The 23324-nt window shown below is 47.1% G+C and overlaps 1 protein-coding gene across 5 annotated transcripts in view; it reads left to right on the top strand.

Moving 5' to 3' along the window:
• Positions 1–21384, top strand: part of SLC35F3 (solute carrier family 35 member F3) — a 165126-nt gene extending 143742 nt beyond the window's left edge. For all 5 annotated transcript variants that reach the window (XM_053937760.1, XM_053937761.1, XM_053937765.1 and 2 more), the window contains 5 exons: positions 8372–8591; positions 14354–14479; positions 16828–17020; positions 18586–18675; positions 19717–21384. In XM_053937760.1, coding sequence (XP_053793735.1) covers positions 8372–8591; positions 14354–14479; positions 16828–17020; positions 18586–18675; positions 19717–19961 — 874 coding nt within the window. In that variant the 3' untranslated portion in view covers positions 19962–21384. The remainder of the gene's footprint in view (positions 1–8371; positions 8592–14353; positions 14480–16827; positions 17021–18585; positions 18676–19716) is intronic.
• The last annotated feature ends 1940 nt before the right edge of the window (positions 21385–23324 follow it).

Raw genomic sequence — 23324 nt, forward strand, 5'->3', positions numbered from 1 at the left:
TGCCCCTCCAAACTGCTGGGACCTGCAGGGAATTGCCTAATCCACTTGGGTTACGTTAAAAATAATGTAGGCTTGTGGTTCAGGTTTCCTTCCAAAAAATAGTTCGATTAACTAACCTTTTAAAGGCCAACATTAGCAAACCCACTTATACTGGGCCATTCAGGACACAGTTTAGTTGTGACTTTGGTACCAGTGCATCTCCCAAGCCACCTAAAACACAGCCCCTGCTCCTGAGTGCAACATCCACCTGCAGTGGGCAAGGAAAAAAGGCTCTGAAGTAGATCTTCTGACAGCTGGGATGCCCTTCCCCAGAGCTGAGGTGTGCTCCCCCCAGCTGGGCCCAGGTGGCTAAGGAGGCTGGTGATTCTGAAGAGCTGTGGTGCTGTGCTGCTCTCTGTCCAGCAGAAGCTGCACCTGCAGGGGTGAGAGGCCCTCCCTTCAGACAGGCAGAGCCCAGAGGTTTTTCTAGTTGCAGCTGCAGAGGATAAAAGTGAGGAGCGAGAGCCTTTAGGGGAATGGTCCCTGTGGAGACCCAGCAGCCCCAGGCCACTTCCATGTGACTGGTGCAGTGGGAGATCATCAGGAAGGTCTGAATTCATCAGCACTAAGTTGCTGCAAGCAGTCAGCATCCTGTTTTGGAGGATGGCAGCAGTCATTAGGTGCATGGTACAAGCAGGAGCATTCCTGGGGCTTAGGAATTAAGGACATCTGCTCACCAGCCAATCTCCTGGGATGAAAATGTGGCATGTGCATGTGCCAGCATGCTCCTGAACTGGGCATTCCTTGTCCTTGTTGCTCCTTGATGAACCCAGGAGGAGGAAGAGATGCAGAGTTTAACTAGCAGTGGTCATCTTCAAATTTTATGGGCAGCCATAGTCACTGCACAAATAGGATTTAAAGAATCAATGTGACATTTGCTTTGGGCAAGAAGGCTGTTTTAAGAGAATTACAGAGCCCTGTTATGAATTCCCTATTTCATTCTTGGGCATTTTTGAACTCTTGAGTAAATGCTGTCTGATGATGTGGTGCTGCTCATTTTCTCAGCTTGCTCTCTAGCTCCCTAAGGACTGTCATTAGCTTCCATACAGATCATTAACTGCTCCTCACACCCTGCCTGCCTGGCTGTACGTGGTGCTGTTGGAGCTGACAGTCCTTTGCCTTTACTCCATTTGGGTGTGGTAGTGGGTCCTGGCATACTCTTCATCACACCCCGCTGTGCAAATGGGTCAGTTCCCTCCAGCTTATCTTCCAGCCCCATCTCAAACACCAGCAGGAACTGTCCTTCTGCTTGCACTGTGGGCATGCCAGTAACCCCCAGGAACCTTTCAGGCTTTCATTTCCCTCCTGCCCCTTTCAGCTTCAGGCGCTGCTGCTGTGGAGGGGAATGTGCAGTGTGAGTACCTCCTGGCCTCTGCTCTGGTGGGCTCTAACAAAGATTTGAGGCCAATCCTGAGTGCTTCACCAGATCAAGCCAAGGGTTACATTTCTCATGGGCTCAGAAAAAAGGCAATCCACAAAGCAATCTTGAGTGTAACTAAAAAGCTCATTTCTGTGTTCAAGTGTGATGCCTGCCTGGTCTGTGGATGTTTGGAGCTTGCACATAGCAACAGTCTTACATTTTATTTGTATAATGCCAGTTGTCTAAAAGAGCATAAAGTACTTCAGGCTCTGGGTACCTCTGGGGTCTAAAGGCAGAAAATGTTGGATAATTCATAATAATTTCAGCTGCCTGACTGCTGAAGGTATCATGTCACATTAAAAGCTTCTTCTTGCCAGGAATACTTGCTGCATTTTCCAAAATGTGGTTCGGTCTTGTTCTTTTAAAGCTTTTTTATTAAATGTTAGTTTAAACAGTCTCTCATTAAGGTTTCTGAGTCTGTTCTAAGACTTGTCTTGAAAATGTGTATTCAGGTGGTTTGTAAGATTTGTATTATTTGCTTCTTTTGGAGCCATTCTGGTCTATTATGTAAATCCATAGCTAACCGTTTCCTGGGACGATTTATTGTGCAAATGTCTAGTATGGCACGTGTGCAGTGCTGAGCAAAACCAATTGTTTCTGTCTGTTAGTTCAGAGAAGGTCAGTCTGTGGATTTTTTTATTTCATTTATTTTTTTCTTTAATTCAAGAGAAAACAATTTTCTCATTCCATTGCCTATCAGAATTTATTTTCTGCAAATGAGCTGGAAACTCCCAGAACAAATAAAAGTTTAAAGGCAGAACACCAGCCCCAAACTAAGCATAGAAGCAAGTAATCAAGTCAGTCACAGGAGCAGACGTTTAAAAGTGGCAGCTGGATGGTTGATTGGCTTCTGTGGTAATTTCTCGCATTTAATAATGTGCTTACAGAAAAATATGCAAGTGACGATGGGCATTAAAAAGCCATTGGATACACCCTTTGTATCCATCTCTAGAAACCAGTGCTGTCACTGGGGCTGATGTTACCTCTGGGGCTGCAGTGCTGCCATTCCTATTAGGAAGGGTATAACTAGACTGAATGGCCAGTGTTTGCAGCCCTAGTTCAGTTTGCAGCCTCAGCACAGACAGACTGGATAAGTACGCACATCTCTGAGGAGTGACAGGTCCTTGGCCATGGGCTGCAGTGTTCCTCAGTGGGCACTGCAGGCAGCGCGGCAGGCAAGGCACACCAGCACACCCAGGACAGGTCTCAGACCTCTGCCACATGGAAGCTGAGGAGAAACTTGTGCCCTCCCAGCACCTAGAAACAGTTTTCCTGAGGAAAGCTGCAGGCAGGGGTACACAGGTTTTGTTGTAGGAGGCTTAGACTAGGGGGGCAATAAAAGCCATGGCAGGAGTCCCAGGCATCTCTCTGCAAAGTGCTGAGGCTAGCAAGTTTATTCACAGCATTTTATGATCTGGGACACACCACAGGAGCCTCCGTGCAACTGTTCTGCTGGCATGTGAACCTGTGGTGACTCAGGAAAAAGGCACTCAAGGACTGTCTTGATAAGAAACAGGAGCTGGCTATAAAATAAACATGCAGGAAAAGCAAATCCCCATCTCTCTGAAGGTGCAATCAACAGGCAGCCCTCATCCTGCCACTTTAAAGCACCCTAGAACTTTGTTTCTCTGTGCCCCAGCTTGCACATCTGTAAAATGGGTTTCATGAGCTCATCCTTTTCTTGTACTGCTTTGAAATCAACCCACCTGAGAGACTGATTTTGTCATGGCTACCCTTTGGGTCAGTGCTGCCTCAAAGGGGAAAGAAGCAAAGCTGGAGGCATGATCCTTTTTTCTGCAAAACACATCTTTACTTTCCTGGAGACCATTCTTGAATAATATATTGTGTTAACTTGCATTTTATCTGTACAGCAGTCATACTTACCTCCACTTGTGAGCTTAATGCACGAGAGATGCTGTGGTCCTAATAGGATGAATTACAAAAAACATCCTTGTGGGTTTTTTTTCACTGGGAGAAATTAAACTTGAGTCTAGTTTCCTTCTCAATACTGTCAACACATCCTGTCTGCTTTTCTCTTGCTTACTACAACTGGCTTGCGAGTCCTCCCAGAAGACATGGCATGACATTTTAGTCCATGTCTTTTTCTTTTTTTTTTTGTATATTGAACAGAAAATGTAAGACTGTTGCACATCTGCAGATTATTTATCCATGCAGGCCTAATTGGTTCAGGGATTAGCAAAACATGTTTTGCCTGCCAATCTCTAATCAAGAAGACAGATTCACTGACACAGTGGTGGCTTTGTTGTGCTCCAGGGAGGTGATGCTCACTCTGCTGAAAATCAGAAGCAATTTAACCAAACTCAATTTGCAGGCACAGACCTTGCAAGGTCAAAGTAAGAAGCACAGTCTACAAAGAAATAATATTACCCTCTAAGAGCAACAGCAGATCCAAATCTGGTTTGGAGGAAGAGGCTCCAGTATGAGCACTGAGACAGTGAAAAAATTCTAGCAACAGTTAACAGTCTGGAAAGGAGAAATAACTGTCTTATGCAAAGTATTCCCGCAGGATGTATATTACTCCCAGAAATTTTCTACTTTACTGCAGATTTTCCAAAGATGTAATGGCAGTTTCAATGGCTTACAAACCTTTTTGGCATAAGTTTATTCTGCAGGGAGTATCAAGAGACCAAACCCCTGGCCTGGGGCAACACACTGTATGTACTTTTTCTCGTTCTTGTCTATCTTTTCTCTTCATAGGTGGGATTTTCTTTTTTCAAAATAGGGGAAAAAGCATTCATTCCAGTGTTGGTAAGATTCTATAAATTCATTTGCACGAGGTTCAGAGAAGTGGGGAAACATCACAACTGCCTTGCAATGGTTAAAGACAAAACAGGCAGTGGAAGGTGAATAGTGTTAAATATTCAATTGTTAACTGAGTGGGGGAAAAGCAGAGCTTTACTGTCATATTTCATTTGCAAGTTTTATTTGACTGCAACACCTGTTTTCAATATAATTAACTCCTACTTAGCATAGAATTTTGGCACTGATGACTAATGATTTACTTCACTGGGGATGCTTGATTCCAGTGGCAGAGTTATTTTGCAAGTGTAGTGCTAGAGACTTGCCTAATGGAGTAGAGCTAATTTGCCATTTGCTGGGTTAATGAAGATGCACACTAAAAAGAGTATGAAGAACAAGATCTAGTACATAAAAGCTAAAGAAACAAGCAAACAGTTTAGAGCTAAAACACAAACAAAAGATTGTGGTGCCTTAGGCTTTTATGTAGTATCTTTTACCCCAGTTCCTGTAGTACCATAGCAGCCTTCAGGTTGTCTGAACATTGATGTGGCAATTCTAGGTGGAAGCAAACTTTTCTGAATTGCTGCTGTGGCAATTAGAGCCAGCACATTTCCCTTTCAGTCTCCTTCCTCTGATATTCCATTCCAGTCTTACACAGATCTTAACAAAGGCTGTTGCCTTTGTTAATGCCTTGTATTTATATTTTAAACCAATTGCTGTGATTACAATGGAGCGCCAGCTCATGATGGCAGAATTGAGGAAAATAATGCAGGAAGATCATTTATCTCAAAAATACATCATTACACCCTGCAATGCCACAGCTCCTTGCTGTGCGCTGCCACCTTACCATAGCTCGGCACTTGCAGGAATTTACTCCTCATATAGAAAATTATAGAGATTAGAGGGGATATCATGTCAGCATAGGGGCTCTGCAGGGCAGCTTCTCTGCCAAAGAGAAGCCATGCTCAGAACCACCTGGGGATTCACAGGGCCAGGGCACACCTGAGCTTTGCATCTACTTTCCCCTGTAGCCTTTCTGGCTGTTGTCCACACCCAAAGTCCCACTCTTCCATGGGCAAAGCAGGATGTTCCCAGAAAGCAAAATTGTATCATCAAGAGAGTACCAAAGCAGCTTCTGGGTTGAGGAGGAAAGTGAGAGCAGCAGGTGCAGGATTTCTGGTAATGTGACCAGGAATAGGTTTGGTCAGTCTAAGATGACAATTTCTCTTTTAACATAGTGTGGGAGTTAATATGGTGGATGTGCCTATGTCTGTGCTGGGCCCAGAAATTAGTGGACAGCAGGAGCAGCTGTGTTCAAATGTTCTGTCAAGATATTTAAGCTGAAGGTTGCCTTTTCTGGAGTCATCCCTGACTGTTCTGAGCTTACAGTGTAGGTTATAACACAGTCCTGCCTTGCTTCCCATAACTATTTATCTACCTTTACTCACTGAAAACTCTCTTCATCAGTCACTTCCTGGTATGGCTTCACAAGCTGTGCTACAGCACCAAGGAAAAATCAGTTTTCCTAGTAAGCAGTAGCAAATCTGGGGAGACAGTTATTTGTGAGAGGTTTCTTGTATGGCACATAGTCATTCTGGTGTACAAAATATGCCACATTCTCCCAGATGCTCCTCATACTTCACTGCAGATGCCAGGTCCAAGGCAGCCATATAACCCATCTGCAGGGGTGCCCCTGTTTGGAACAACAGGGCTCACTGTGGATGTGGGTGCATATCTGGTAGCATCCTCCACAGCCCTAGGAGTCCTCAGGGAGAAGCTTCCCTACAGCTTTGTAAGGAAATCTCTGCCATAAGGATGTCTCCTTTGAAAGCTGGAGCCAGCCTATGAAAAGTAATTCACACTTGGTGAAGCCAGCCAGATCAGCTAAAAGGAAGTGTTATTGTATAAGGCAAAAAGAGATTCCCAAAGTGGGCACTGCATCTCAGGGTCATGATCCATGTCAGGGCAAGGCTTTCCTTTGGGGTAGCATGGCACTACACTGGATGCTTCAGGCATCCAGGCTGTGATATCATAGGAATCCAGTGGTATTTGCTAAACAAGAATCAGACCCACAAGACAGTAAAAGCACATGTTTCTACTGTAATAGTGATAGCCAATTCTGTATGTGGGGACAAAATTTCCATTTTTGTCCTTTATTTTAGTACAGCCTTCCTTTTCCTCTTATACTTGCTTCATGTTGTTTAATTGTAACTGTGCCTGTGGGTTTTTTTGTTTTCAGAGCATTAGGCTGGCTGCCTGGAACACCCTGGCAGTTAAACCCTACATGGTGTCTTAGGAAGCAGGTTTAAGCCTCTAATGAAGTTTTGGACTGGCTTTTTCAGTGTGCCTCTGCTTCTTTTTGCACTCCCTGTGTCCCTTGTGGCAAGTGGCTGGTACAGTCAGGGCTGTCCAGGACTGAAGGCCAGACCTGAAGTGGGTATAGTGTTTGTGGAAGGGGAAAATGGATCCTGCTGAGCACAGGCAGCATCTGTCAGGGTCATGAGCATCCTTGAACAGCCCAGCACAGCTCCAGCAGGTGGGAACTCGGGCTGTGGTTTGTAGTGCAGATGGGCAGCTCTTCTGCTGATTCAGAGAGGCAATTAATAGGTTTGGCAGGGAGTAGGCTGCTGCCAGCAGGCAGTCTTGCAGAGGACAAGGGACACTGAGCGACACAATGCAGAACCAGCAGCTCAAAGGAAAGTGTCCATGTACAGCAAGCAAAGTACAGGGTCATCACATCCAGAGATGAGCAAGTTCTGCACAGCTATGATTTGATACAAGGGACTGGCAGGCAACAAAACCCAATAAACACAAAAATCGTGTTTCCTCTACCTTGCAGTCTTGTACCTGGTGTAGCAGAGGGGCTGTAGGCTGATGTAGACTGGTGGATGCAGAGAACTGATGAGGCTCAAAGAATGGATGGGGTGTTTTTAGGTATTCATCTGGTACAGCCCTGTCTTCTGGGAAAGTGGAGCAAAACAATGTTTTCATCAGTGTCCAAATAATGATCTTTACATGCCCAGTCTCAGGAAACAAACAGCTTGAAATTCATGACAGCAGTGGAAAACTATTTGTCCATCATTGTCAGCAGGAAATTTAATTCTGCTCAGTTTTTGTCAGAACACCCCAATAAAGGGCCACGGGGAGTTTGCAGGTATGAAAGTGAGCAATGGCAGTGCAGGTCAGGGCACTATGCTGGCTGCCTCACATACACCTTGCAGGCTGCTGGCCACAGCCCCAGCCCCTAGGCTGATTCATTCCTTCTTTGTGCCACTGAATTTCAATGCAGCTGGCAGCTTCCAGCTCTGCTGCCAGGTTGCAGGCAGGTTTCCCCCCATCCCTGCAGCCCCATGCCAGCTCTGCCAGCAGGGCCAAGCTGCACCCCATCACCTCCTGTGTCCTGTTGCTACATTCAGGACAGAGACAAACTGCTGGTGCTTCTCCTCTGTGTGCCAGGGCTGAACCTGCTCAGGCTGCCACCTGCTCAGGGATTCACAGCATCCCCAGCCTGGACTGCACAAATGAGCTCCTGACTCCCCACTGCTGCTCCAGCTGCTCCAGTGTGTCCTCAGGAGGTACCATGCCATGTTCTCACCTCAGGGGGAGCAGGCAGCCTGCTGCCCCCTCCTGCTTCTGCCCTGATGCTGCTGGAGATTTGAGCCAGGTCTGACCCCTTGGGTGGAAAAACCCCAGACGGGGCTCCTGCAAGGCTTCTTCCAAGCCCCAAACAGCTGATCAGATGGGCACCAGCTTCCCATGGCTTCAGCAGGAGCGGGGAGCTAGGGGCTTTGCTGCCAACCCTGGGCCCTCAGCATCCTGGTGCCCACAGGGGTGAAGGGAGGAGGATGGCCCCACACCGCTTCAAGACATTCATTTTGAAGGGATACGTGAAAAGAGTGAGATTCAGTCACCTCTTCCTTTGATTTTTGATTTTTCTTTGCAGCCCCCTCCCACGTTTGCAGCCCCTGCCTGTTTGTACCCTGTGCAGGTGCTGGCTGTTGCAGCAGAAACTGAAACTTGGCTTTTTTCTCCTCTTTAAGGTGTGTGCCTCTCATTCCCCAAAGGAAAAGAAGAGGAGCAAAAAAAGCCATATATATGCTGCAGACTGTGACTGGCTTATGTAATAACATTGCCTTTCTCTCCTTGTTTTAGGGAGTGCTGCCGATTTTTTGGAGACAATGGCTTGACTTTGAAGGTGTTTTTTACCAAGGCAGCACCCTTTGGTGTTCTTTGGCCACTCACAAACTACCTTTACTTACATGCAATAAAGAAAATAAACACTACGGATGTCTCCGTGTTGTTCTGCTGCAACAAAGCTTTTGTGTTCTTGCTTTCATGGATCGTTCTGAGGGACAGGTTCATGGGAGTGAGGGTAAGTGACTCCTTATATCTGTCTCCCCTCTTCCCTCTCACCCTTGTGTCTTTCCTTTACCCCTTGCCTCCTGCCAGCTGAGTCAAGCAGCAGCCACGCAGAGAGCTGTGCGGGCACAGAAGTCTTTGCGGAGCAGGGATGCATCCTTCCCTGCAGCCTTCCCAGGTGCTTGTGAGCTCCTGGAGCCCCTGGCTCCCCCAGCCCAATGCCTTTGAGCATATTCCTTCAGGAAAGAGGTGACTTGCTCCAGAGTGTGTCACAAAGGATGTGTGCTATCTCCATACTGCTGTGGATGTGTGTCAGCCCTTGCCAAGGCCTTCCAAGTGACTATTCCCAGGCTGCCACCAGACCTGGTTGTCTCTAACTGCGCATTCTCGCAAGCCCTGGCTACACACAATGCATTTCTGATCCCATCCTGGGAATTTAACAGGGCCCTCACCTTCCTACGTGTGACAGCAGGCATGCAGGGTGGGACAGTTGTCTTCTGCAACCGTGTCATGTAGCAGCAGCTACAGACAGGAGAGGAGAGCTGGGCTGCCCTCGCCCACCTGTGGCCAAAATGTGTGTCTGCACGTGTCACTGATGGAAGATTGGTGTCCACAGGGACTTGCATTTAGCCAGCAGCTGTAGGCTGCTCTTCTGCTTGCAAACCCCAAATGTTTGCTTGCACCTTTAGTTCTGCACCCCACGTGAATGCCTCTGCAGCAGCAGCAACAGAGCCATGTGCAGAGGGTTCATCAGGAAACCCCTCAGCTCCCTGCTGACCCTGCTGCCATTCTAGCAGCCTTCAGCACATCACGTCCTTTGGCAGCAGAGTGGTGGGTGACTAACCCACCAGCCCGGGGCCAAGGAGCTCCTGCCAGGGCCAGGAGCAACGGCAAGGAAAAGGCACCAGTGGGTCCCTCTTTCCTTGCTTCACCAATTAATATTAATTACTAGTCAAGATCAACAGCAATAACTGTAGTTATTCCTGTCTCCTGGCCACTTCTTGAGGAGCTCCCTGCTCACCCACCCAGGCTGGTAGTGCTAAAAAGATGTTGCATGGAGTAGCTGAGAGTTAACTTTTCAGGAAGTATTCCTCTCTGGCAGGAGAATTTGGCAGGAGAACTTGGCCAGTCTTTCAGTGGTGGCAGCCAAGAGGCTGCTCAGGGGATGGTTGCAAAATGTACCTGCCAAAAGCTCAGCGTGGCCAGCAGGTGTCTGCCCACTCCTCTGCCCAAGTAGCCCTACCCTAAAAATAAATTAACTGTGATTTTTGAGTGCAGAAGCAAGGGTATCCTGAAATGATCCTGGAGCTAGGGAAGTCTCATAGTTATCAAAGCAGGATGTGCTCGCCATTTTGATAAATGAAAATAAAAAAAGGTGGTTTTGTGTCTTCATCTATCTTGTGGCACTGCCAGGTGTAGCACTGGTGGGACACCAAGAGAGATGGTGTGTGGAGGGGTGACTGCTGTGGTCTGCACCTAAAGCTTGCTTCACAGTCTGAATGTGCCATCTCCCACCATGGGATATGGCTGTGGTGTGGAGGGAAAGAAGCCAACCTGTGTGTGTAGGGATACCCACATGGTCACATACATGCTGGACTAGAGGTGCTTCTTGGGCTCGCCTGAGTGCGTGGCCATGATGGAAGAGCCAGGATGGTCAGGGACTTTCCAGCAGCTTCTTGGGAAGGTTCTCTTGTGCCATGGCAGGGGACATGCACTGGGGGATGAATCCTGTTCTGTATGCCTCCCTTCTCAAAGGGGCAGAAGGAGTGGAAAGAGCAGAGAAGCAGACCCAAGTGCTGGTCCTGGCCATGTACAGCTGTCTTTTGTTTCCTATCTGCACTACTTTGGAAAAGAGAAGCAGAACAGGGGCCAGAGCAGTGGTGGCTGTGTGATACTCCTGCCGTGTGTTCCAGCCCCTACCTGTGGAATCTGGCATTGGTAAGACTGTGGCAGGGGGCCTCCCCGAGAAGGAACCCAGCTGTCTCCTGAATCCAAGAAGGAACACAGCTGTCTCCTTCCCAGGTGACAGGCCAGCAAGGGACCTGGGTGCAGGGAGAAGGAGTTTGCAGACAGACTGGGCTATTTGCTCTTAAGCAGTTGTGGCATCCTGACCTGTGGCAATATGAGAGTGAGGAGGCACTTGTCCTTGGAGATGGGAAGGATGCATGGCAGCAGAGCAGTTCTACCACCCGGCTTTGTGTGGCATAGTGGGAGTGCCGGGCACTCCTGTCTGCAGAGGTCATGGCATAGAATCTTTGGAGAGAATAATTTTCATCCCTCTTTCCTCTCTTTTCTGTACAGTCCATGTGAAAAGAAACAGGCAGAAAGAGTGTCACTGCTGGGGGATATCCTCAGGGTGACCTCAATACACTGCCTTCTTCCTGGGACTAGGAACCAGAAGGAAAGACAGCTGCTAGGGCTTCTCTGGGAGTGACCTAGGAGCTGCAGCCACCACACAACCCAGCCCCAAAGTACATGGTGCCTCGGGGTCACGCTGTGTCAGAGCTGCTGACCTTCTTAGAAGCACCCTTTGAGAGGGTATTTGGCAGACAAGACTACAAGGGGGAGAGTGCCTTCCCACGCTCCTACTCCATCTCCACACCAGTGCCCCAGGATGGATAGTGCCACAGCAAAGCTCTGAGTGCACATTTGGGTGTCCCTGTTCATGCCCACTGACAGAGGCAAGGTGAGAAAGGCAGCTGCTTAGTGGGGTTAAAAAAGTACAGTTATCCTACTTGGCCTTCAGAAGTGCAACTACTAGCACTCTAAGCACATAAATTACAATTTAGCTGGAATATAAGTGTAAGAGCAATTACAAGTTCCCATCCTTGCCATTCAGGTACTTTTAAGTGCCTTCATCTCCCCCAATGAAGTTGAGCTTTTCCCCCTTGCCCTTCACTGTGCCCAGAGAACAACTGGCTGGGCTGTGAGCTGTCAAAGACACACAGATAATGAAGCTGTGAGTGCCTGAAGCACTGCCTCTGCAAATCCTGCAGTTCTGTGACATCTGCGGGCACTGTGGTGTGTGAGCAGCCTGTCACCGCCACTAACAACGCGCGTGATCGAAAGGCTGAAAGGCTTTCAGAGAAGGTGTCTGTGACACCCCTGGCAGGTCAACAGGACACTGCGAAGTGAGGCCAAGGTTCATTGGACACTTGTGACATGCTTGATGGAAGAGGCAAGGACCTCTGCCCCAGTGCAACTGTTTGCAGACTGCATTTATTTGCTTTGATCTTTGACTTTGGTATTTCCCTCTATGCTACAGTGAATAAAATAGCTCAGGATCCAAGAGAGCCATCACCTCCAAGTGCCTCCTGTGTACATAACATAGAGACAAGCACATCTGCCTGTGGGACTTGGAAATACCTGTCCTATCAAATCTCAAACTGTAGAGACACGGTCTCTTGGAAGGTGCTCTGAAGCTGATCAGCTCCTGATGTTAAAAGCAAAGCTGGAGACTTTTCATTCTGCAGTTCATGCATGCCCCCTGCAAGTTTCCAGTGCAGAGGCATTACAGCTGCCTGCAGGGGTTGAGGCAGGCTTCCTCCACCCACACACCTGGAGGTGCTAGCTGGGTGCCACAGCCTGGAATGTGGCTGCAGTTCTCCTCAGCCCTCCAGTGAAGTCGGACAAGCCCCATACAGCTCCCAGGAGGACAGCCACACCTGGAGCAGATGCTACAGGAAATGCTGCATCTTCCACTCTTCTTTAACTCATCTGTAACACAGGTGATGTTGAAGGAAGGTACAGAGTTGCCATCTTTCAGCTAAGCCTGAGCCATGTACCTTGCAGCTCTCCCAAGAGCCATAGCAAGTCAGAGCAAAGGTGCCTCTGCCCCAGAAGCCTGCCTGCAGCAGCTGCCTGTAGTAGACACCTAGAAAAATCTGTCTAAAAAGGAAAAGCCTGTAATGATATTTCCTCATGAGACTCTCCAGCCTCCAACAATTTGAGGCTCAAGGACTTCCTGAGATGGAAGCAGTGTTTCTATAGCTAATAGTCATTGATGGATTTTTTTTTCTTCCATGAGTTTATCCTTGTAAACTTTTCACATCCACAGGGTGCAACAGCAAAGCTTTCTTTCACTTAATTATGCGTTGGGTGAAGGCAAATCTCTTTTTCCTTGTTCTGCACCTGCCTGACACCATGCTAGTCTCATGCAATGACCTTTTTTCCTGTGCTTCTGAAGCCAGAGCGTCTAAATTTTTATTTGACAAGCACCAGCACACTGGTCAGAGAAGTGCCCCACACTGCTGTAGAGCCATGCAGGGGAGGGGATCTCTCCTTGCCTTAAAAAGAAGCCTGTACTGGACCATAGGGCCCAGTTACACCATCACAAAACATCACTTTAGAAATTATGTCCCACAGCTGTACATGGAGAGACCAGATGCCAACAGGGCTGCAAGTCAAGATGCTGTATCTGAATCTCTCCAAATCTGCAGCTTGTATACCCAGCTGTTGCAGCTGGTACTGGGCTCTACCCTGATCAAGTCATAAATCAGTATTCTGCCTTATGCCACCCTGCCATTATACAGCAACACCTGTGGAGAAATTGATCCAGTTTTGTTTGCAAAAATGGGCCATTTTTGTGTTAGGGGAAATTGAAGGTGTTGATGTCAGTGTGAGGGAAGGATCTGCTGGATGATTATCTGGTGTATGGGTGTCCTCTGGCACCAGCCCCAGCTCAGCCCAGGGAAGAGGCTGCTGGTGCTGCTGGGGTTGGGACCTGCAGCTGGTAAAGAGGCTATCTCACCACATCTTGCTGATCAGGCAGCAGCAGAGCTTGGCACACAGACTTTCCCCCTGCATCTTCACAGCAGCCCCGGTATCTCTGGAGGGAAGCAGGAAAGGTGAGAGGAGGCTCATAGACGTGTAGGGCAGCTGCAGCCTACACATGGATGGGGCTTAAAACCCCAGTCTGGTCCTGCGAGAGGGGACAGTTGGCTAGCACTTACCCATCTGTGGATCAAAATAAACTACTATCTCAGTCATCTTGGAGGCATCACCTTGAGTGTGCAGCCAAAAGGCATGTAGTGTAAGCAGGGCATCCCTCACAGCCCTGCAGAGCCAGGAAGCATGAGCATACAGAAAGCTCTATTCACCCCAGAATTAACACCCTGAGAGTCTGAAGGTATCTGTCAGGACAGTCCCAGAGAAGCCAGGGGTTTCTTGCACACCCTGGTAAATCGGGGCAGTGCGTCCCCTGCCTTTATGAATGTTTCTTCTGTTTGGGAGGCATTCCTCAGGCATTGCAGTGTGCATAGCTGGCTGGAAAAAAACACCTCCTCCTACTCTCTGAAATGACTCGTCTAGACTGGAAAGTAGTTGTATGAATTTTATTCCCCTGTTTATTTCTATAATCTTTTTCCTCCAAAACTTCAACAGGACTCGAAGCCTTTTCTGCAAGCTCCAGGGAATTATTACTTGTGTATTATTGTCATGCACAGGCTGCAGGGACCCATTGATGGGGAATCTCAGTGACAGAGATTAAATCCCCACTTCAGCTCAGTCGGAGGCACTGAGCCCTGCAGTCTGGCCTGTTGCACACGCCCGGAGCAGCCACCCCTTTGCAGCTCTGCCTGCAGCTTCCCTGCAGCCAGGGAAACCACGAGGGCGGGCAGCATCTGCTCCCTGGGTATTGGCCCAGGCTTGCTACTATTTTCTACATAAGCAGATGATGCAGGAGTACTGCACTTGCATGTAAATCTGCCTGTCTGTTTCTCCATCATGGGGGTTGTCTAGTAACACTTTCTTGCTTGCTTTCTTTGTCTCCACCAGATCGTGGCTGCTATATTTGCTATTGCAGGGATAGTTATGATGACATACGCCGATGGGTTTCACAGCCACTCCGTTATTGGGATAGCCTTGGTGGTGGGCTCTGCCTCAATGTCTGCTCTCTACAAGGTAAGTACACCTGGCTCTTTCTCCCCTGTCACCCTTGTCACTCACTTTTGGCTGTTCCTGTCTTACATGCAAACCTCTGTGCAGTTCAGTGCCATATGCTGCTCTTTGAGAGCTCTGCCATAAACACACTGGCTCTGCAGCAGCACTGTATTTGGGTGTTCCCTTGCTTTGATGTCTGGTCTCTCTTAGGATAAAAACTCCCATTTCCTTGGAATAGTCTTCTCCAGTGCTCCTCCACCAGGGGGAGGTTTTACAGATGTCCCACCTTCATGAAGAATGAGGCCACTTTTCCATAGATTCTGGATTCAAGCACTCATTCTGGAAGCACCTTGCAGAGATTTAGCTTCTTTGAGTCATTTTGATACCTCCACTTGCCAGTCCTCCTTCAGTAACATATGTAGCTTGTGTTGGGCTTAAAGCATTGCTTATCATGGAAGCAATTGCATCCTTAAAATGCAAAGCATGTGCCTATGAATCAAGACCTCATAATGAACAGCTGGGTAAGCTGCACTATGTGTAAGATGCAGCCTTCCTTGCTGAGCAGAGACATTTCACTTCTGAGCACTTGCCTCTGTGCTGCTCATAGTGCTCAGTCACAGTCCACAGTGAGGAATAAGCATTTGTAGAGCGTGGTTTGCCCACCCTGACTCAGATGTGTAGATTAGGAGGAGGAGTAGACAGCTTCATCTGGTCTAATGAATTGCACTGTACCAGTCATCCAACAGGAACTGGCCAGGAGAGCCCTACAGCCCTAACACCAGCAGTCCAGGGAAACTTTGCCAAACTGAGAAGCATCTGCCTGTGCTCTTCAGCACAGTGCTGTGATGCTTTTTGCTCACTTTTTCAGATCAGATGATATCTTAGATTAGGAAGGTCATGAAGTTTCATACAGCTCATTCCTCTAATAGAGCGTTTCCTTGCAGGACCAGAGATATGGCCCACCAAACCAGAAAAAATTAAAGGCTAGAGCCTAGCTGTGTTCCCTTTCCCATGACACTGCTACTCTTTCTGGGAATCAGAGTCTCAGGGCTGCTCCACCAGAGCCTGTGCACAGGAGGGTGGTGGTGGCTGTGCCAGCAGTGTGTTACTCTGCAGTGTGCTCTGCATGCCAGGACAGATGAAGCTCTGCAGCTTGTTGTGCAACACATGCTGCTGCCACCCTGCTCTTGCTTTCCACAGTCTGGCTCCATTCCCATGAGTTGTGTGTGCCAAAGGGGCAGGCAGATTTACAGGCAGACCGATCTCACCATGTGCAGCAGAGCCACTGCGTATCTGGGGTAGGAGGATAAGCCAAGGTGGCCCTGCTGGGGGCAACACAACACACTGTCCTCAGGTGGTAAATGAGGAGTAAGTGGCTTCCAGGACATTTTGCTCCATATTTCAGAGCAGCAACACAGCTGCACTGGCCAGTGATGGGATGGTAGGAGTGGGCAGAGCCCTGCTAGCACGGCAGTCCTGCATACTTGCCTGCTCTGTGAAGGAGAAAGAGAGAACTAACACTGGTGAGGGGGACTGCCAGTGCAGCACAAACCACTAAGTCACAGTCCATTGGCTGTCCTGGTCTCCAGCCAGTAGCAGAGGAAAACTGTTCCCAGACCATGGTATCCAACAGAATCTCTGCAGCTCTGTGATGAAAACAGATGCAGACTCCAGACAAGACCTGTCCACAGGGAGTCCCCACCAACAGATGGGCTGCTCACATCTTTCATTTCTACTGTCTTTTTCCTTCTCCCACTAACAAACTAAAGCTTTTAAATCCCTCCCTGCAGTCTCATTGCCCAGGCTGCATCTGTGCTCTGGGCTGTGGGGCTGCTGCTCTGCTATCTGCCTCGTGGAGATGAGTTCCCAGGGAGAAGGTGGAAGGACAGCCAGTCAGCATGGACTGTGCTTGCCCACCACCACAGCACTGCTCAAGTGGCAGCCAAAGGCCTGGACCAGTGATGTCTCATGCAGGGAGATTCTTGATCTAGATTGCTTTGTCTCCTCCCCATGACCTGCTTCACTGTCTTCTTAATGTCAAATTATCTGGAGGTGCAGAAAGAACGCTGAAGGATCTAAGCTAGGGTTGAAGGGTCTAAGTTATGGTTAGTGACCTTTCCTTTCAGGACATGCACAGATAAAGGTGCTGAATCCCCTTTCTGCATGGACTAAGTTGGCAGCTGCCCCTGCCTGTGTTCCAGGGGCTGCCAGGAAGGTGAAGGCTGGGCCACACAAGCTGCTCACCACAGTTCCACGAGCAGCCCTCCCACGTATCTGGCAATCATCACTACATAGGTGCCAGAACAAAACACCAGCCTTCCAGGGAGGGTGGTGCAAGAGAGTTAAACCCATGTATTTTCCTCTTTTAGGTTTTATTCAAACTTCTTTTGGGCAGTGCTAAATTTGGAGAAGCTGCCTTATTCCTGTCTGTGTTAGCTGTCTTCAACGTCCTCTTCATTACCTGTATTCCTGTCATCCTTTATTTTACCAAAGTGGAGTACTGGAGCTCTTTTGACATCATTCCTTGGGGGAACCTCTGTGGATTTTCAATTCTCTTATTGAGTGAGTAGATGGGGGGCTCTCACACTGCTGGGGGTGGAGGAGGGTGCCAGAAACTGGCCACTGGTGGAAATAGCAAGCCTCTCCCATACTGGAGCTGTTTTGCTTTCTCAACTTAATTTTTAACTTGAGATATTATGAGAGGGCCCATTTTTCTAGGGCCAATGTATACTTTGCTTCTGCTGTTATTACCACACCAAAACTGAGTGGGTCTCTTTAGAAGGGACTGTGGAACTAAACTGTAAAGCTTGTCCTAACTCCTACTCATGAACTCTGTGTGACAGAGACAGGTAACACTTGCCCGGGTTATGATGGAAGCATCCCTGCTGGGAGGGCATTATCTGGGACTCATCAGCATCCCCACAGCAAGGAGGTTAGGCCAGGCCTGTCAAGGCCAGTCTCCAATGCCTCTGCTGCCTGCAGTAGTAGCTAATTGCTATTCCTAAAGAGGAGTAATTGCTACTCCTAAAGAGGAGGAAACTTTTGACAATTTAATGTTGCACAGTGATGGAAATTTTGATAGGTAGCAATCCTCTCTTCTGCTGCCACTGCTGTGTCACCAAAGGAGCCCAGAGGGGAGGGATGCCAACCTAAGTTTTAAAGGTTACCAGAATCATGATGTTGTCCATTGTTAAACTAGATGTGTTGACTTGCTGCCACAGTTGGTCTCTACACTGATGGAATCCCCTCTCCTAAAACATTAATTTCCACTGGAAATAGCTCTTCTCTACCCCTGTCTTGAGTGCCAGCTCCTTTTACCCTGAACAATCACAACTCCAGAAGTACCTCCAGGTTACTTATCAGTGGACTCAGAGGAAGTTGTCTGTAAGAAAGTGGTGCAGAACTTGTCAAGCAATCCCTGATGTGTGCAATACATGATACTTCTGGAAGACAGTCAAAGCTCCAGCTCCCAACAAGCTCAGTATTGGCAAGGCTTTCCTGACTCTGGTAAAGCTGGTCACCTTAAAACAAGGGTGAATTTGATCCAAAGCAATTATTAATTTGTCATGAAACACCCCACAAACTGTGTATGGTATTACAATGGAGTGATACTGTAATCACTCTGTAGTAATGATAGTATAATTTCATTGTATGAAATTGTATTTAGTAAGTTCCTGCCTGGAAGAGGGTTAGATTTACAGCATCTTCCACCTGCAGCTCGAGGCAGCTTTTCTACAATAAAGCACCCAGATAGAAGCTCCTGTTCAGCTGAACTCTCCCAAATGAAGAGTGTTAAGTCTTTCAGCAGGGCCAAGGGGATCACTGGATCAGTATAAAGAGTGGGAATTACTGGACATGATGCTGAGAGACAGGCTGTACCCAAAACCCACCCTGATCCTGCCACTGGACTCCAGAGGGATACAGATCTCCCCAGAAACAGCAATGTCTCAGGCAGGTGAACATGCAACAGACAGAGCTTTGTCCTCTGGTATCTTCAGGAGAAACAACAGAAGCTGATGTATCCTTTATTTGAACAACAAATAGAGTAATAAAACATAAGAGTTTCAAGTGACATTCTTTCTGCCTAATTTCACTGTACTAAAAGACATTTTTCTTTCCTTCATCAGCATTCAATATTCTACTAAATTTTGGGATTGCTATTACCTACCCCACCTTGATTTCTCTTGGAATTGTACTGAGTGTCCCAGTGAATGCAGGTAAGATTTTTTGTCTTTTACATCTTAATTAATACATTAAATCTGTGGCCTTTCAAATATGCAGCAAGGATAAAAGAAAATAGATATATTAAACATGTTTTGCACTTTCTCTCAAAGACTTACAGAGATGACACTGATTAAAAATTTATTATTTATGCATTAAATATGTATTGTATAATATTACATGAATATTCATAATCCCTAAAATTGGTTTTTAAATTACTGTCCAAAGAAGCCTGCATACTGAAAAACAAAGTAGATTTGAAGACATTCTTCTCTGGGCTGGAATAAAAACCCATGGATAAAGCAGAAATCAGTTCTTAATGATGTCTTCAAGGCAGGCTTAACACTAAATTCAAACAAATATAATTGCTTACATTTTAGAGCAGATATGTAATAGTAACTCTGCTTGCCTTGGTAAATAACACTGCGGGTGTTTATCAAGAACACTGGACAGTTCAATTTTGACCATGGCCTGGTTCATTTTTCTGACAGTTTTTCTGAAATTTAGTGAAAGCCAAGAGACTTGGCTGAGAGGGCTGGGCAGGGGAGTGCAAACACAATCCCAATCTAAAGCAGCTCCTAAAACCCAGCACGCTCAGCTGGTGCCACAGTGCAGGTGGCAGCTCCCAGCTTCATGCTGACTAAGTGCACACAGAGCTGGGCACTGCTCTGGCAGATTTGGTTACCAAAAGGTGTGATCCCTTCACAGTGCATGGATGGCTCAGCCTGGGCAGAGTTTCTTACTTCACAGGGCACTCAGGGTGACAAGAAAAATTTGCAATCAGGAGGTGCTGTGCAGGAAGGGAAATGCCCCTTTCTCTGTGTCCCTGCACCTCACCAGGAGTTCCTGTGCTGTTGGTGGGCATACCCTGCTGTGTGCTCAATCAGCAGGAAATAGTGCCCTTGCCATCATTGCCTCCATGGCCATGTTCTCCTGCCACAGCCAGTCCTTAGAGCTGGGGAAGTGAGGCGGAGGGAAGGGGATACTGTCCTAATGCCCTTTCCCATGTAATAACACCCGTTCAATGTCCCACACAGTTGTTGATCACTACACAAGTGAAATTGTCTTCAATAGTGTCCGAGTAATTGCCATCATCATTATTGGCCTGGGCTTCCTCCTGTTGCTCTTGCCAGAGGAATGGGATGTCTGGGTAATAAAGCTCCTCACACGTCTCAAAGTCCGGAAGAAGGAAGAAATTCCTGAAGGGAATGGAGACATTGCTTCAGGACTGCGTAATAAAAGCCGGAGAACTCGCCCTTCCATGTCATCCTTTGCTCATTAAATGCTCTTTTTACCAAAACTCTCTGGTTAACGTTATATATGATGATGCAAAGGTCTTTTCTTGGGAAGAAGCACACCTGTCCAACGTGGTGTACATACCTGTACAGTTTTGATATGATCACCATCTAAAGCATCAAGTCATGGCATGTCCAATTTGCTTGTACTTTTTTCACATCTGACCTTTCACTTAAGTAGTACACTGAAAAAACCTGCAAACCAAGAACCTCTCTTCTCTTTTTAAATGAATGTAATATATAATCAAAATATATTTGCATAGGTTATTTTAAAGAATGACTTTCATGAAAAGCAGGGCAGACATTTTGAACATTAGGTACTGAATGATGCATTGCACACTGTGATTTAAAAGAAACAAATGCTATGCTACATCACATGTTTATTTTTGACCAGAGCTGTACTTTGAAAGTTTTCAAGGAGCAAAAAAAAGGGAATCTTTTTGGGGACAGGAAGATGGGGGGAAGAGTGGAAGGAAGATGTAGAAATCACTCTATGTAGATGAGCTCATGTTGCGCTGCAAACAGGGAAAATTCAAGCGCAAAAAATGCTTGCACTAAAGCATAGAGAGAAAGCAGTCTAGAGCCCAAATCTCCTTATTCTGCAAATTACTGTAGTCCACGTTTAAAATCATGCAAGAGAAAACCAGTGCCTTCTACAGAACTCTTGTCTTTATCCACGCAGAACCAGGTCCTGCTGTGAGTCACTTGTAAAGGCAGGGCTCAGGTTTGTGGCCCCAAAGGACCCCAAACTCCCACCGGTATCAGGACATGCCTCTCATGCACACCATGGCTTCTGTGGGAGTGTGGGGTCCAGGGGACTGTAAGTTCAAGTGCAGGAGACCTGGTTCTCTTCTGACTTCACAGGTATTACCCCTGTGTGGAGCTGCACTTGATTAATGCCAATGTGAGGAAGGGGAAAATCTTGGTCATGTGTGGGACAATCCGACGGAAAATTATCAAAGGGGCTGGCAAGAGCGTGATTGCTGATGTACAGTCTGAGAGCATGGACTAAGGGGGTGAATCACCAGTTGCTTTTACTCCATAATTGTGAGTGTTAAGAGTTAAAAATGTAAGATATTTACATCAAATGTAACACTTTTTATGAAACTTGTAAGCACCAGGATGTTTACTTACGCGATTTTGGTTCGCCATTAAATTTCTATCTGTGATAGATCATGTGCTATGTAAAAAGAGGGGGGAAGGTTATAGTTTACTATTTTTGAAGTTTACATTGTTGCATACAAAATTAAGTGTTCTTTTGAACTGCTGCCATAGCCTAAGGTCCCTGCTGCCACTGAGGTCCTCTTTGTCTCAGGCAGGGGTGGCATCCACTTCAAAACATTTTAGCAAATCAACTTCAGATTCCATTATCTGTTTGGCAAAGCTAAATAATAAAATATTTTAAACTCAGTCAATGCTATCTTTTTCCTTCTCTTGACTGAACCTTTATGGCAGTTGTTCTGTGGGTAGTATTTGGCCAAAGTGATCAGAAGGGAGAGACATGATCATCAAAGCAACCGAGGCTGCATCTCACGGCACTGCTAGCCCATCCATCCAAGACAGCAAAGTCTGCTCTAGACTACCTGGACAAAGGCATCTAGAGGGATGCTGTTAGGCATCAGTCAGGAAACAGACATCCAGCAGAAGCAGACCAAAGAAAAAATTGATCTTTGAATGCATTAGTGAGCAGCCATACGTGCATATGCTAACAGGTACTTAGGGCTGTGTGTGGGACATGAATTTGTACATTAATAACCAGGCCCCAGTCCAGGCGGTAGGCTTATCCCCACCATTTTGCTTGATGATCAGACATTAAAGACTTGCTAACAGAGATTACACCCCTGAATTTTTATATCTATTTCTTTGGGAAGAAAAGGCACAAGACAGGAGCACAGGTACAACTCCAATAACTGCATTGAAGGGCACACATAGAGGCTTGACCTCAAAACTCCCAGATTCAAGTTTATTCCATCTTCAGACAAATAATTTTGTCATCCTTGAGGATATCATCCTGCCCAAGCCTCCTCTCTGAGCAAGGCCAAAGAAGAATATATAAACAGTCCTTTCATTTTCCATAGTCCCAGAAAGTGGCATCTTCTGTCATCTCCACACTTCATTTTGTTGTATGTTTGATGCAGTCTGTAAGTATTCAAAAGGCTCCAAATGCCCTTTTAAAAAGTGCAACTAATGTGTGCTTTTAAAGAAAAAGGAAGCAGGTTTTTTAGCATTCAGTATGGATTGTGGGGGAATTTATGCACCAGAATGGATAACAACATTAGTAAAACTGTGATTTACTAAATGCAACTAAGTCATTGCTTCTGTTGGCTCATCCTTCCTGAGGACAGGTTAAACACATGCAAGGGCTGGGACTTCAAACAGCACTTCATGAACTGTCTCTCTTCTGAGTGGGAACTGTGCAAACGAGATTTCCCCACATGAAGAATTCAGAGCTAGCCATGTTAAACAGATGAAATTACCTACGTTTCCTCAGTCAACACCTTGCCCTAAGCATAAACACCTGACTTGACAGTAAGCCACTGGGTAGAAAAACCTTCCAGACAGTGAAGTCCAGGATGTGATTAGGAGAACAAGAATGCAGTTTGTCCATATGGTACATGTGCACATCTCTAAGTGCCAAAGCATCACAGGTCTGAAGCTGAGGAATGAAAAAAACTGGAGTTGTTTGCTTTCACCAGAAGGACAAGCCAGAGCAAACCCCTCTGAGAAGGCATTAGACGTAACTGGGCCACCCTTCAGGTGAAGGCAGGATTGAAGTCCTGATCTCAGACTGTGAAAGGATGCCCAGGACAAATTCAGCCTTGGAGAGGAGGGCTGAGCTGTGGCAGACTCTCCTGCTTGCCCTCAGAGGCCAAAGCACTGTGTGCAATCTCTGCAGCAGTCTGTGAGTCAGACCCCACACTGCCCTGCAGAGGCAGTACCTGCTCTGTACCTGCAGTACCTGCTCTGCAGCACAGAGCCACACCAGCCTGGAATTAGCACTTTTAGCTCACCATTGGCCACCTTGAACCTCCTCCTCAGGCAGAAGTGCAGGTCCCTCCAGCCTGAGGCTTCTTCAGGTGTCTCTGAAGCTGGTCTCCTGCATCTCATTGTGCATCTCCTGTCCTAACAGAGCACTGCCAGCCACAGGTGTGCACCCTTGTTCAAGGGCTGACCTGGACTGGCAACTGCCTGCCCCTGCCAAGGCCTCAAAGTGTCCAGTAACAAGTGTCCAGTGAGGTGGTTATAACACCAAATTGAGAAAAAAAAAAATCTCAGAAAAGCAAATAGCATCACCAGACCTCATTGCAGCTGCTGGATTTCACTGCTGCAGAATACAGCAGTGAGAAGGC

Source organism: Vidua chalybeata, chromosome 3 (genome assembly GCF_026979565.1).
Source record: "Vidua chalybeata isolate OUT-0048 chromosome 3, bVidCha1 merged haplotype, whole genome shotgun sequence".
Taxonomy (NCBI): Eukaryota; Metazoa; Chordata; class Aves; order Passeriformes; family Viduidae; genus Vidua; species Vidua chalybeata.